At 42.4% G+C, this 13670-nt stretch overlaps 1 protein-coding gene across 1 annotated transcript in view; it reads right to left on the bottom strand.

Annotated features, from left to right (window-relative positions):
* The window catches only part of SND1 (staphylococcal nuclease and tudor domain containing 1), a 445445-nt gene that overhangs the window by 278067 nt on the left and 153708 nt on the right, over nucleotides 1-13670 (bottom strand). Inside the window, exon 11 of the mRNA XM_005879181.2 lies at nucleotides 11876-11965. Coding sequence (XP_005879243.1) covers nucleotides 11876-11965 — 90 coding nt within the window. The remainder of the gene's footprint in view (nucleotides 1-11875; nucleotides 11966-13670) is intronic.

The following is a 13670-nucleotide window of genomic DNA, read 5'->3' as shown; positions in this document are numbered from 1 at the left end:
CCCCGAGCCTTTTTAAGACTTTCTAGGTAGAAGGCAAATCCCACCTCTTCTGTAAAGACTTACTGGGGCCCAGCCAGCGTGGCTCAGTGGTTGAGCATCGACCTATGAACCAAGAAGTCACAGTTCAATTCCCAGTCAGGGCACATGCCCGGGTTGTGGGCTCGGTCCCCAGTGGGGAGCATATACAAGGCAACCGATCAATGATTCTCTCTCAATCATTGATGTTTCTATCTCTCTCCCTCTCTGAAATCAATATACATATATGTTTATTTAATAAAAAAAAAGACCTGGAGACCCTAACCTGATTGCTGACATCAGCACTGTGAGCTGAAGGAAAGGTAACACAGGCAGTGTTACCCTTCGGCAGTGAGGGAGGGAGGTCAGACCCGGCAAACTGCTACTACAGAAATGGACACAACAGTATACTAGGAGGTCAGAGAACCCCAGAGTTCACATGGGGAGACAGAATATAGGATAGTGGTAAGATTCTTACAGAAAAACAAGTATGAAGGCAAGAAGCTGTGAAAGGTCTCGGCATGTCCATGGAAAGAAAAACAAGTATGAAGGCAAGAAGCTGTGAAAGGTCCATGGAGTAGTGAGAAGTTCTTGTGACATACAGTATGGAAGGTAGAGTAGTGGAGTTAAGACTGGAGATAGAAGCAAGGTCCGTAAGGGATATTATGATTTTTTTTTTATATACAACGGCCTTTCCTTTGCCTTTTATTTTTTATGTCCATTTAAGGAATTAGTTGATTTTCTGCAGCAACTGTACAAATTATTAACTCACACCCCGCAGTTTGTGAAATGATCTTGACTGTGCATATAAAAAGCAATGCTGACGGCAATGTGAAAGAAGGCACAGAGTAGAAGGAGCCGGACAACTACTTAAGATAGAATTGCAACAATTAAAATGAGAGATAAGGAGTACACAGACTAAATGCCATAGAAATACTGTGAAAAGGAAATTTGAAAAATATAACTGTGGCAGAATCGAGTGGACTTGGGATGGGCAGACTGCTAATTCTGAAGTTCAGGACAATGGGTGGGTGATGACATGATATAAGATCAACAACAAAGGTAGCCAAGGCAGTTTGTATGCAGGGAAGAAAGTCCTATGAAAGCAGCAAACTATATTTTGGACAGAACAGATGTGAACTAGCTACTGAAATCTGGGTATCCAGTAGTCAGCAGCTGGAAACAGATGTGTAGGCAGAGAAGAAGTGAGGAGTGGTAGATGAAGCCATTAAGTGCATAAGGTCACACAGCAGGTGAGACTGCTCCTTGTCTCTAAAAGACAACTATGACCGGCTCTATTCACATGAATATTTAATCCAATAATGCCAAGAGACACATTTCTATTATCTCACCAGTTATTCAAATCTGTTCTTCAACTTCACACTTTCTGATGTAATCTTACCCCAGCCAGCCTATAAACAACTTATGAGATATTTTATTCATATTTCACCTCAAAAAGGTACCCAACAACCATACTAGTATGTGCCCTTTCTAAAATATTAGCCTCCTGAAAATAGGTATTTGTTAAGTCTCTATTTCCAATGCTTAGAACAAGGTATGATACTGACTAGTTGCTCCAAAAATAATTGCTAAAAAATTAAAATAAATTTATTTCACTTGGCTACACCCTCTGCCTTTCTTAACATATCAGGTGATGAGGCATGATCACAGCAGTGGGGACTGAGTCCTGAAAGAGAATAAAACTATTCAACCTTTGTCTTCAGAAGAAGACTGCCTGCTCATCAGCGCAGCCCAGCCAGTCCAAACACTTTTTGAAGCCAGAAGAGATGAGAAGGCAAAGCTGCAGAAAAAAATACCTTGAAAACAAAGCCTGAACTTGCTATAGTTACAGAAGAAAATTCATTCACAGCTCCACACAGCGTACACTCTAAGCAGGCAAAATGTTAGGCATATTCTCCAGAACACAGGCTGGTGTTAATATTCCTGAAATTCTATTCATCACTCTTGAATGGGATGAGCATGGTTCATCAAAAACTAATGCCAGAAATCATTTCTTCCAGGGTGTGCCATATTTCAAAATGCTGCCCATCATCAAAGTAGAAGCGACGGAGGCCCTCTTACCCATCCTTCAAGGTACAAACTCAGAAACGGAACTCCAGCATAGAGTCAGTGACCAGATAGAGGAAAATGCCAACCTACTTTCCTAGGTTGCTGTAACAAAGTACTATACACTGGTTGGCTTAAAACAACAGAAATTTACTCTCAAGTTTGAAATCTAGGTGTCAACAGGGCCATATTCCCTCAGGATGCTCTAGGAAAGAGTCCATCCTTGCCTCTTCCTCACTTCTTGTAGCTTCTGGCAATCCCTGGCTTACAGCTGCATCACTTTAAAATCCATCTTCAACTTCCCGTAGCCTTTTTCTATTTATGTCCGTGTCCTATCCTTTTTTGATGAAGGCACCAAATCTTTATGTTTAGAGCCCATTCTAATACAGCATGATCTCATTTTAACTTAACTAATCACAACTGTGAAGACCCTATTTCCAAATGAGGCCACATTCTGATGTCCCAGAGGACATAAATTCTTAGGGAACACTATGCTCATGACCATGAAAACTCCAGCAAAGATTGCCCAAGCCAGAAATCCTCATGGGATAGAACTGCAGCATTCAAGGGATACCTAAAAATTTGCCAGAGAAAAGGTAATCAGCAAAGTCAATGCAAGAAGGCAACTCCTGGTATTAATAAAAAACTTGATTCAAACAACAAAAAGCTTCACTGAGATTTTAAACACATTAAAACAAAGAGCTCATATTTTCTGAGCTCATAACTACATGACCCCAATTATGAAGATGTGGCCCTAAAACACCACTTCTGTCACCCAGTGGCAAAGAACTGACGGAACTTCCACCTTAGACCCAACAGACACTTATGCATACTACCCTCTTGTACACACGCAAATTATTCATTCCCTCAGGAAAGAAATACTCAAGCACTGGAGGTATTAGATTAACTCTAAAAACAGAGTTGGCACAGAAAGAAACCCTGAAAATTTGGTGCTTAAAAATCAGACTCTCTACTTCTGAATAATGTACATTTTCTTACTAGAAAAGTTATATATAACATCCCTGTCTACACCCTTATTAGAAGATAAAAACCAGTGGAGGGGGAAAAAATGTAAGACAAGAGCAGTTTCCTTCGTAATTGAGCACATCTGTACACAGTCTCATTTACACTCTTCTACAACACAAAATATTCTATACACGATTATTGAGCCCAAGCTGAAAAGAATCTATTCTCTGAAAACCAGGAGGTATAGGAAGTTACAAGAGTTGCAATTCAGCACATTTTATAGGATTTTTGGCACATGCGGGTTATTTTTAAAGTGGGGAAAAAGCCTGTCCTCTCCCTAAACCCAAACACAGCTGAGCTGATTCAGCACAAATCTCCCCCTAAAATAAAATCCCAGTTTGCAGAAAGTAAGCATGGAAAGTTCCAGCCCCAAGGACAACACTGCACAACCCCAGCTGAAAAGATCATGAGTGGGTGGCTTAAGACAAGTTGACCACTAAGCATGTCATATATGCAAGAACCTTCATCAGAAAACAATGAGCAACTTGGGAGTCCAGGGAAGAAAGCCGTTCATAAGCAAAGTAATATGAGAGTATTACTAAGATTTGAGAATCTCAAGGATTCTGGTAGCTCATAAATCATTTCCCACAGGTGAGCATACAGAAGAAATTTCCAGGAATGCAGATGAATGTTCTAGTTTCTTCATTTAACTTAGAGAGGCTTTCTAGAGAGGATATTACAATGTGCATCATACAAATACCACACTTCACCCAAGAGCTATGTGCTCAGCTCAACACCCGGTAGTCCCTAAAGTACAGAGGCACTTTTCACAATCCGCAAATTAAAAAAACAAGAACTAACATTTAGGTGGCAGCAGGCAGAAAGCTACCTTGCTGAGAATAGCAGTTTCCAGAAACTTGCAGTTCTATAATAAATTCTGTCAATTATTCACCAAACAAGGGAGCTAATAAGTGAAGGATCATTCCCAAACACAAAGGGTAAAGGATATCTAAAATGACCCTTGGTCTCCAAGCATACTGACACATTCCCGTCGTGTCTAAGGGGGAGAAGTCTTACTAGAAAACAGCATGGTCAGAAATTGTAAGTCCTTCAAAACATCTCACGATTTGGTGAACATCTTCAGTCATTTATTCAAAATATTTACAGCCATGCTGACGGTAACAGCTAAGAAGGCAAGGACAAGCAACCTGTCAATTTAAATCACAATGCATTCACAACCTTAGGGCCTGTGCTAATCATTAATGTTAAGAACTTTTCCACAGCGTGAATGAATCCAATTAATACGAAGTGAAAAATGTGGAGATGACAAAGGAAAGGTTTGTAAAAACCAAAACTAAAATACTTCAGAGGTAATTAAGAACAAAAATCCCCGACTGTCAGCTTTGCACTTAACACAGCTGATTCGGTAACACACGGCAAAAGAAAGAATTTGCAAGTATTTTTCAAGGAAAAGGACAACCCTGTTAAATAGCCAGAAAAAGAGTGAAGGAGTCCTCCTCAAAAACGCTTAAAGAGCCCTGACCAGTTTGGCTCAGTGGATAGAGCGTCAACCTGCAGACTCAAGGGTCCCAGGTTCGATTCCGGTCAATGGCATGTACCTTGGTTGCAGGCACATCCCCAGTAGGAGGTGTGCAGGGGGCAGCTGATCGATGTTTCTCTCTCATCAGTGTTTCTGACTCTCTATCCCCCTCCCTTCCTCTCTGTAAAAAAATCAGTAAAATATTAAAACAAAAAAACGCTTAAAGACCTCTCAGGAGCAGAGCTCTTCAGGGAGCTGTCCCTGCACATGGGAAGGAGCGTTGAGATTGCGCCTCAATCTCTCCTTGGCTCTGGGCCAAGGTAAAAAAAGGGGGGCCTGTCCTTCCCTTCTTCCCAGAAGTCTCACCTATGCCAAGAGATTGAAGAGAAAAGGAAAGCAAGCTTCAACATTGGGTTTGCAATGTTACCTATGACCTCATGTTTGTAACGAGAACATGTAATCTGACACTGCTTTCTCTGAAGAACAATTTGATGAAATGTCACTTCACCGGGACATCTCAAAGACTAATGAGATAATGTCTAGTGGGCTGAAAGCATTCAGAGGGCTGATCTATGGTGTCATTACCACCTGCTGATATCAGTCCAGTAGGATAATGCAGCTGAAGAGAATGAATTTTTTTGTAGCATGGAGTTGTGTGTTCTATACAAGAGCTGACATTATTCCAAAAAGGACTGTGACCCTTGCTATGGGCACATGATTCAGCACACACAATGGGAAGCAGGCCTTTCTAGATGGCCTCTAATTTAGCATAGCAATTACAGCATAGACACCTGGGTGAAATACTTTATTTCTATGAGCTTCCAATTCTTTACCTGTAAAAATAGGAATGATATACACATCTTGCAGGGTGGAGGTGGAAATTAAATAAAGACAAAAATATTCAGAGTTTACTCTAAAAAAATTCAATAAATGACAGCCCTGGCCCCTTTAAGCTGGAATGAGCATTATACAAATTGCCTTAAGAAATCTGTCTAGTTCACAGTACAAACTGGAATGGCATAAAGATCATACAAAGGTATTCACCAAATTACAAATGAGCCACATCCTCTAGAGTTGTACTTCAACACTCAGGATATTTTATCCCAAGAAACAAGACTATTCACAGTAGAGTTGGATTGCCAACATTAGTCATTTCCAAATTGACTTGGGAGTTCTGAAATGAAGAGGCAATCTCAACCTACTTGTTGCACACAAGGCTAATCCTTTGGCAAATCAAGTGGGCCCTATTTCTACCTCTCTTTATGTATTTTTTTCTTTTTGTAATTTCCAGAGAGAGAAGAAGGACGAGGGAAAGAAAAACATCGCAAGGCTAATCCTTTGGCAAATCAAGTGGGCCCTATTTTTACCTCTCTTTATGTATTTTTTTTCTTTTTGTAATTTCCAGAGAGAGAAGAAGGGCGAGGGAAAGAAAAACATCAATGTGAGAGCAAAATGTTGATAGGCTGCCTCCTGTACACACCCCACTGGGGATCGAGCCCACATCCTGGCATGTGCCCTGACTGGGACTTGAACCAGCAACCCTTCAGTGCACTGGATGACACCCAACCAACTGAGCCACGAAGGCCAGGGCCCTTTATGTATTCTTATCTGGATTCACAGTCTTCAGTCCAGTGTCTCCCTTATTCCCTAAAGTTAATTAATTTAGTAGAAATTTATTGAGCACCTACTCTACACCATACACTGTATGTATTGGGCCCTTTACTGGTGAGCAAAACAGATGTGGGCCCTAGTCTGCACAATATAATAAATCTAACGAGAGATAGATATTAACACATAATTTTTCAAATACATTAAGACTTGAAAAATGATGTACAGATTAGTATGTTGGAAGGGCGGTTGCTCAGGGAGCTTCTCTCATTTACCTTGAAGTATAATCATGAGATAAATAGCAGAGGAAACGCGAGGAAAACAGGGCATTCCCAACAAAAGAAACAGAAAGTGCAAAAGCCCTGAGGTGACAGGGAGCATAATGCACTTCAGAAACCTACGGAAGGCCAGAAAGGTAGCTAGGAGGTGGGTGAGAAAAGGGGTAGAAGGTTATATCTGAGAAGCAGGCCGAACTCAACCTCTTTTTCAGGATTTTCTAATAAAACGAGCAAGAAAGAAGTTTTTAGCACTCTGAGGCTTTTCCACCCTGTGGCTAGAGATTGTCTTGGAACCAGATTATGCCAAGTTTTGTCCACCACAGGAAGCAATGCGAAACCAATAGTCTTTGGCAAAGAAGGAACATAATGTAATTGTCATTTGTGAGGCTCCCTTTAGCTGCAGGTGCAGAAGGGACTAGACTGGGAAAGAAAGGCTGTGGAAAAACCGGTAAAAAGACTACAGAAGTCCAGGTGAGAGCAGTTATAAGACAAGGCCGGGGCAGTGCAATGAAAAGAGGAGGAAACATTCATGCATACACCCAGCAGGAGTTGGTGAGAGTCTGGACTAGGAGACATATGGGACGAGAGGGTGTCAAAGATGTCTCCCACAGCAACCGATAGTGGTGTGACTCCCAGAACATGGAGGGGACCAGATTTTCTGACAGGATATCATGAGTTCAGTTTTGAACACGTTGGATTTATTGTAAGTCTGATCTCCCTAGATCAGTGATGGCAAACCTTTTGAGCTCGGCGTGTCAGCATTTTGAAAAACCCTAACTTAACTCTGGTGCCGTGTCACATATAGAAATTTTTTGATATTTGCAACCATAGTAAAACAAAGACTTATATTTTTGATATTTATTTTATATATTTAAATGCCATTTAACAAAGAAAAATCAACCAAAAAAATGAGTTCGCGTGTCACCTCTGACACGCGTGTCACAGGTTCGCCATCACTGCCCTAGATCATTCCCATCCATCCCCAAAGAACTCCATGCCCCCATAAGTATGGACCTCAGGAAAGACAGGTTTCGAAAAGAGAACAATCTAAAGCAACATGAATCCTATATAATAAAAGCCTAATATGCAAATCAACCAAATGGTAGGCCGATCAGTCACTATGATGCCACCAGGGGGCAGACACTCAACACAGGAGCTGCCCCCAGCCCCCAGGCCAGCCAAGGCAGGTGGCAGTGGGGGCCCACAATTGCCCCGTAGAGGGAAGAAACCAGCAGCAACAGCAGGGGGCAGGGCTGGCAGGCGGGCAGCACCAGGCCGGCCAAGGAGGGTGCCAGTGGGGACCCCCTGATCGCCCCACAGATTGGCCTTGATCACCCGCCATACCTAGGGACCCTACCCATGCACCGGGCCTCTAGTTTGAAATAATTGTCTAAGTTATTGTCAGCCTCATAATTTCCCAAATGTCTGCATTTATCAGGAAATATACTCAATTTTTAAGTGACTAAAAAAGAGTCAGCCTAGTTCACAAATTTTCAATGGCATGAAAACCATACAATGTCATCTGTTTACAAATAAGCCTCATCCTCAAATTTTGCTTATTCAATAGAACCGGTGGCAAAAACAAGTAAGGAATAGACATGTATTTGGGGACAGAGGTTACTGGAGACAGGAGATCCTGGACTGAGCATCTAATACTAGGGCAGATGCTTCAATGCACTCTAGCTTTATGCAATTCCATCTCTTCCAGCATTTCTGACCCTTTAATTGTCTAAACAAGCTCCAACTCTGAACACAGTGGTTCCCGTGGTGATAACTACAATTATGTCATTTGTAAATGCTATATTACACAGATTAGAAATACTGAGATTGTACTTTAGAGATTCTCAGAAACAGGCAGGGAAAATTTCCAATGAAGGTGCAGTTATTATTACCTTACTAGAGGCCTGGTGCACAAAATTCATGCATTGGGGGCGGGGGGGGGGTGTCCTCAGCCGGCCTGTGCCCTCTCACAGTCCAGGAGCCCTGTGATCAATCACCCCAAAGAGGCAGGCCCTGCTCACCTGGCCTGGGCTCCGTGATGGATCACCCTCACAAAGGGAGGCCCCACACGCCATAGCCCTCTGGTTGGTGGCCTGGGCCTCCTCTTTGGGGGGTGATCGTGGAGCCCCCTGATTGCTCGATCACCCCACCAACCAGTAGCCTGGGCGTCCCTCTGTAGGGCAATCATGGGGCGATGGCCGGGCCCCTGACCAATCACATCAAACCGGCCTTGGCTGGCCTGGCGCCAGTGGGTGTCATAGCGTAGTCGTCCAGAAGGTCATCTGGACGGTCCTTCTCCTGTTCAGTCGATTTGCATATTACACTTTTATTATTATAGATTCCACAGGCTGACTTGTCTAAGCATTAAGAAAAACACATGTATACAGAGAAACTGTTGTGCTATAAGAATAGAACTAGAGCCCTGGTTCTTTTAGGGAGGTATCAATCTCACCATCTTAAATACCTGGGAAAACATTCTAAAAAACTAAAAGACATGTTGAAATTACCATGGATTCCATTTCTCTACTTTTCTAGGGCCATGAAGAACCCAGACAGTGAAGACTATGAATATTCCTCAGTCAAGATTCTAGTGAAAGCAAGCAGATGGTAAACATGGGATGGGGAGGGCGTCGACCATCACGAGAGCAATTGCTGCAGCTTCTGAAACCCTTCTAGCATACACTTGTATCCTACCCTCCCTCAAACCAGAGAAAACATGCACACTCCCACACTCTAGCATGAGTGGATACTCATTTTTTGGAAGCTGTAACCCTGGAGACACATCTAACCAAGTACCTTACAAATCTGTATAATGGATTGATGGTCAAATTAACTGCACGCTGACTTACATATCATGAACCCAGAGACAGTAAAAAAAAATCATAACCGAAAAAGTAAAGCTATGCTGGATTCTATACAAAAGCAAAAGTAGCATTATTAAAACAAAACAACATCTTACTGGCATCTGGAAGGACTAGCATCATCCTAGATTCTCATAACAACCCCATGAGAGAGGAAAGGCAACTAATATTCCCAATTCACAAGTGATAAAACCAAGGCTCAGGGAGGTGCCTAGTAACTTTAATTAAGACATTTAGCCAGAATTAAATCTTAGAAGTGAATTTCCATAACTGAAATGGAGGCCATTGAACCTAACAAAGCACCTAAGCAGTTTACCTTCAATCTTATTCCTCTGCATTCTAGAAATTATTCAAAATTGTCATATTATAGACTCTCTAGGATGGCCAAATAATGTCTGGACGGAGAAGGTGATTTCACCTCCATTCTCTTGCTTAAGCTGTGACAGGTTGCCCTAATCAGCTTTGGTGCACATGGGCACATAGGCACACATGCTCCCTCTCGGTGCCTCTTAATCACCATGTGCCATGCTCAACAGCTGCACCGATCTGAAGGGAATTGGCAGAAATGTGTGGTGATGTGCTAGCCACCCCCCGAGGCAGCGACTGCCCTGACTGCTCCCAGACTCTTGAGCACATGGGTGTTCACTGTCACATCTGATGGCCCCAGAAGACAGGCAAGTGGTTTCAGGTGGTGAGTCAGGAAAAGCAGTCCACATCAGGAATGTTCCAGCCCAGCAGAGCTGAGCTGCATCCTACTCCCCACACAGGCACATAGCATTTATCATTGATACACTGTCACTGTGGGGGACAAAACGAGCTCAGCACAAATAGAAAGCCATCAGCTATGATGCAGAGGAACCAGTAAACGAGGCTTCTCTCACCAAGAAAAGAACCTAATTGCTTAAGAACTGCCACCATATCTGACACTTGAGGTCAGTCCCCTTATCCTGAGACAGAGGACTTTACAAAGAAAGGCCTGTCACATGGGTGTTTGAGAGCCAAGCCCTGAGCCACTTGTAGGACCTTTCAGCAGCTGCTGCAATAAACTGTGATTTGTGTTCCCAGGGATGAAAGCGAATGAGGAAGGGCAATCTTCAAAGAAACCAGGTGGATGCCATAACACATGCCACACAACGGGCTGCTCATGAATCAAATATGATATGCGCTGCCACTCCTTTCAATGTGATTTGGGATGAATTTCAATAAAATCCACACGTGTGAAGGAATTCCTTACTTGTCTCTATGCTATTGTTTATGAGCCAGTAAATAAGTGATATGATATCAACTTGGTGAAATAGAGATGTTGGACATTAGATCAGATAACAGGAGACCTAGAAATTGAAAGAGGCTTAAAGCCATCATTCGCACCACACTTCATGAATGAATACAGCATTCTGTCAAGGTTTATACGATGACAAATGAGCCTATGCTCTGCAGGAACCTGAGAAGATTTAATACTCATTTTAGTGAATCCAGTTTGCTTTCTCAAAATTAGCAATGTCACCTTATGCCCAACTTCAAAATCCCTTGCTAAAATTTTTCATTCTAGTGACTATGGTATATAATAAAATATAATAAAAGTACATTTATTATACACTATTTGGGCACTAGTTTAAACCAATAGTTTAAAAAATCTACATTTTAGGTAAAAAATGTTAATATGGCTTCAATGCGTTAAGGCTATTCATATAGTGAAAATGACCTAACCTTTCTGAAGATACAATAAAAACTTGCCCAAAACATGACCTAGTCTGCAAGAATCCCCACTGAATCCAGGTAAGAAAAAGACCATCATAGTCCTTCCCTGAACAGATTTCCCTCCATCATCAAAGGGACAATCCCATTCATTTCCTGTGTTTATACAGGGCACAAAAAACTAACTGCACACTTAGGGTGGGAAGGTCAGGAAAAATAAGAGGAACTCAGAAGCTCATTACTAGCTTCCCAGAATGGCAAGTTCTGCAGCTGGTCCTAGAATATTATGCTCTAAGAACACAAGGAAATGCACTCTTCAGGCCTCTGAGCTGCTGCACTAGACTAGAAAGTCAATGTGCTCCCCAAAAGGCTCCACAGGACACCACGTGCTCACTCCCTGCTCACAGATGCACGCTCCTACTCCAGCAGAGCCCCGCTTCTCCCAGACAGCCAGCCTATCCCTGCAAAGTAGGGGAGGCAGGAAACAGTACTAGCCTTCCCTCACCACAAATCCACAGCACCAGCTTTCAGAGGAGGTGGCTGGAGAGAACAGAGCCAAGTGATGGAGCTCAGGGCAATATGCAATTATTACACTGGAATTGAGCCTAAACCCTGGAAAGAACGTGTCGTGAGACTTTTGGCAATCACATTTTGGTCAGGGCCCCAATTTTAAACTTCTCCCAAGGGATACCACTTCCTGATACAAAGGCATGTCCCTCTACATATCAGAGCAATTCCGCTAGACTTGATGGAGAAGTGTCATCTGCTGGTCTCTGAGTTTCCATCACAAGGGCCCAGCTTAAAATAATCCCCAACCACTGGCAAATACGTTTGTCATCACTTACCTTCTTCCCAATAAGCTTCTTTCGAAGAAATTCCCGGGCTTCAAACATGTAGGGAATGTCATACAAAGGACGTAGTTTCTTGTTCTTATCCTAAAAGCAAAATAAAATAGCACATCAGGAATGAAAAGAACACACACAAAATAACCTAAAGAACAAATGAACATGGCCAATGGCACAAGATACTAGGATGCAGTGAAATATGCTCCCTACTTCTTAGTATCACAAATATTAAATAATTGCTAGATACATAGCAAATGGTTACTTTGTTTGAAATGCTTTAAAGGGAATAAGATTACCTTTTTCATGCAATAGGCTGAAAAGCAAGCAATGGAATGTTCCTAATTACTCAAGCTAGAAACAACCTAATAGTTCAATCAACAGGGAAATACCAACATAAACTATGATATAGAAGAAGCTCAGTAAGTGTTAGGACCCTTCAAATATTTATAGATACACTATAAATCAAATTCTACGATTCCACAAGCCTTTACTAAGCATCTACCAACTATTAGTCCCATACAACACACTCTGTAGTTATAATCATGGACTCAAAATTCTTGTAACCTAAGAGAATAATAGAAGAAAGCCTACAGATATGAAATAGCAACAAAAATCAGTTTTGAATAAGTGCTCAATTATGTGATACTAGAAGCCCGGTGCATGAAAATTCATGCACTGGGGGGGGCAGGGGAGTCCCCTCAGCCCAGCCTGCCCCCTCTCACAGTTCGGGAGCCCTCAGGGGATAACCTACTGACAGCTTAGGCCCACTCCCCGTGAAGAGCGGGCCTAAACCACAGTCTGGCCTCCCTCTGTGGGAGGCGACCGGCCAATCAGGGGAAGGCACCACCCCCATCACGCCACTGTTGCTGCCACTGCCAGCCACTGCAGCTGCCACTGCGGCTTTGTCCAGAAGATGTCTGGTCTAATTAGCATATTACCCTTTTATTAGTATAGATAAACTAGGGAATAAGTGCTACAAAAATTCAGGTCAGTGGAAAGAAGTAATCTGGAAAGCTTTCATGGACAAGGTGGGATTTCATGTGAGTTTGCAGAATAGGAAAAAACTAGGAAGAAAATTCAAATTAAAAACAAAAACAGAACAGCCCTAGCCAGTTCAGCTCAGTAGGTAGAGTGTCAGCCAGTGGACTGAAGGGTCTCAGGTTCATTTCTGGTCAAGGGCATGTACATTGGTTGTAGGCTTAATCCCTGGTGAGGGCCCCACTCTCTCTCTCTAAAAAGAAAGAAAGAAAGAGAGAGAGAGAGAGAGAGAGAGAGAGAGAGAGAGAGAGAGAGAGAGAGAGAGAGAGAGAGAGAGAGAGAGAGAGAGAGAGAGAGAGAGAGAGAGAGAGAGAGAGAGAGAGAGAGAGAGAGAGAGAGAGAGAGAGAGAGAGAGAGAGAGAGAGAGAGAGAGAGAGAGAGAGAGAGAGAGAGAGAGAGAGAGAGAGAGAGGGAAAGAGAGAAAGAAAGAAAGAAAGAAAGAAAGAAAGAAACCTCAGGTGAGGATTAAAAAAACAAACAAACAAAAAACAATACAAAAAAAAAGGAAGAGAGGCAAAAATAAATAGATAGTATTCCAACATATACACAAAAATCTAAATACGCTATTACTTCATCATCTCACAGGCCCCAGACTTCTCCAAAAATAGGTAACAGCTCTACACAATGTAACTATCAGAATATGAAAGAGAGTTAAACCAGCGGTTCTCAACCTATGGGTCACAACCCCTTTGGCGGTTGAACAACCCTTTCACAGGAGTCGCCTAAGACCATCCTGCATATCAGATATTTACATTAC

Source organism: Myotis brandtii, unplaced genomic scaffold (assembly GCF_000412655.1).
Source record: "Myotis brandtii unplaced genomic scaffold, ASM41265v1 scaffold587, whole genome shotgun sequence".
NCBI lineage: Eukaryota > Metazoa > Chordata > Mammalia > Chiroptera > Vespertilionidae > Myotis > Myotis brandtii.
This window is presented reverse-complemented; position numbering and strand designations above follow the sequence as displayed.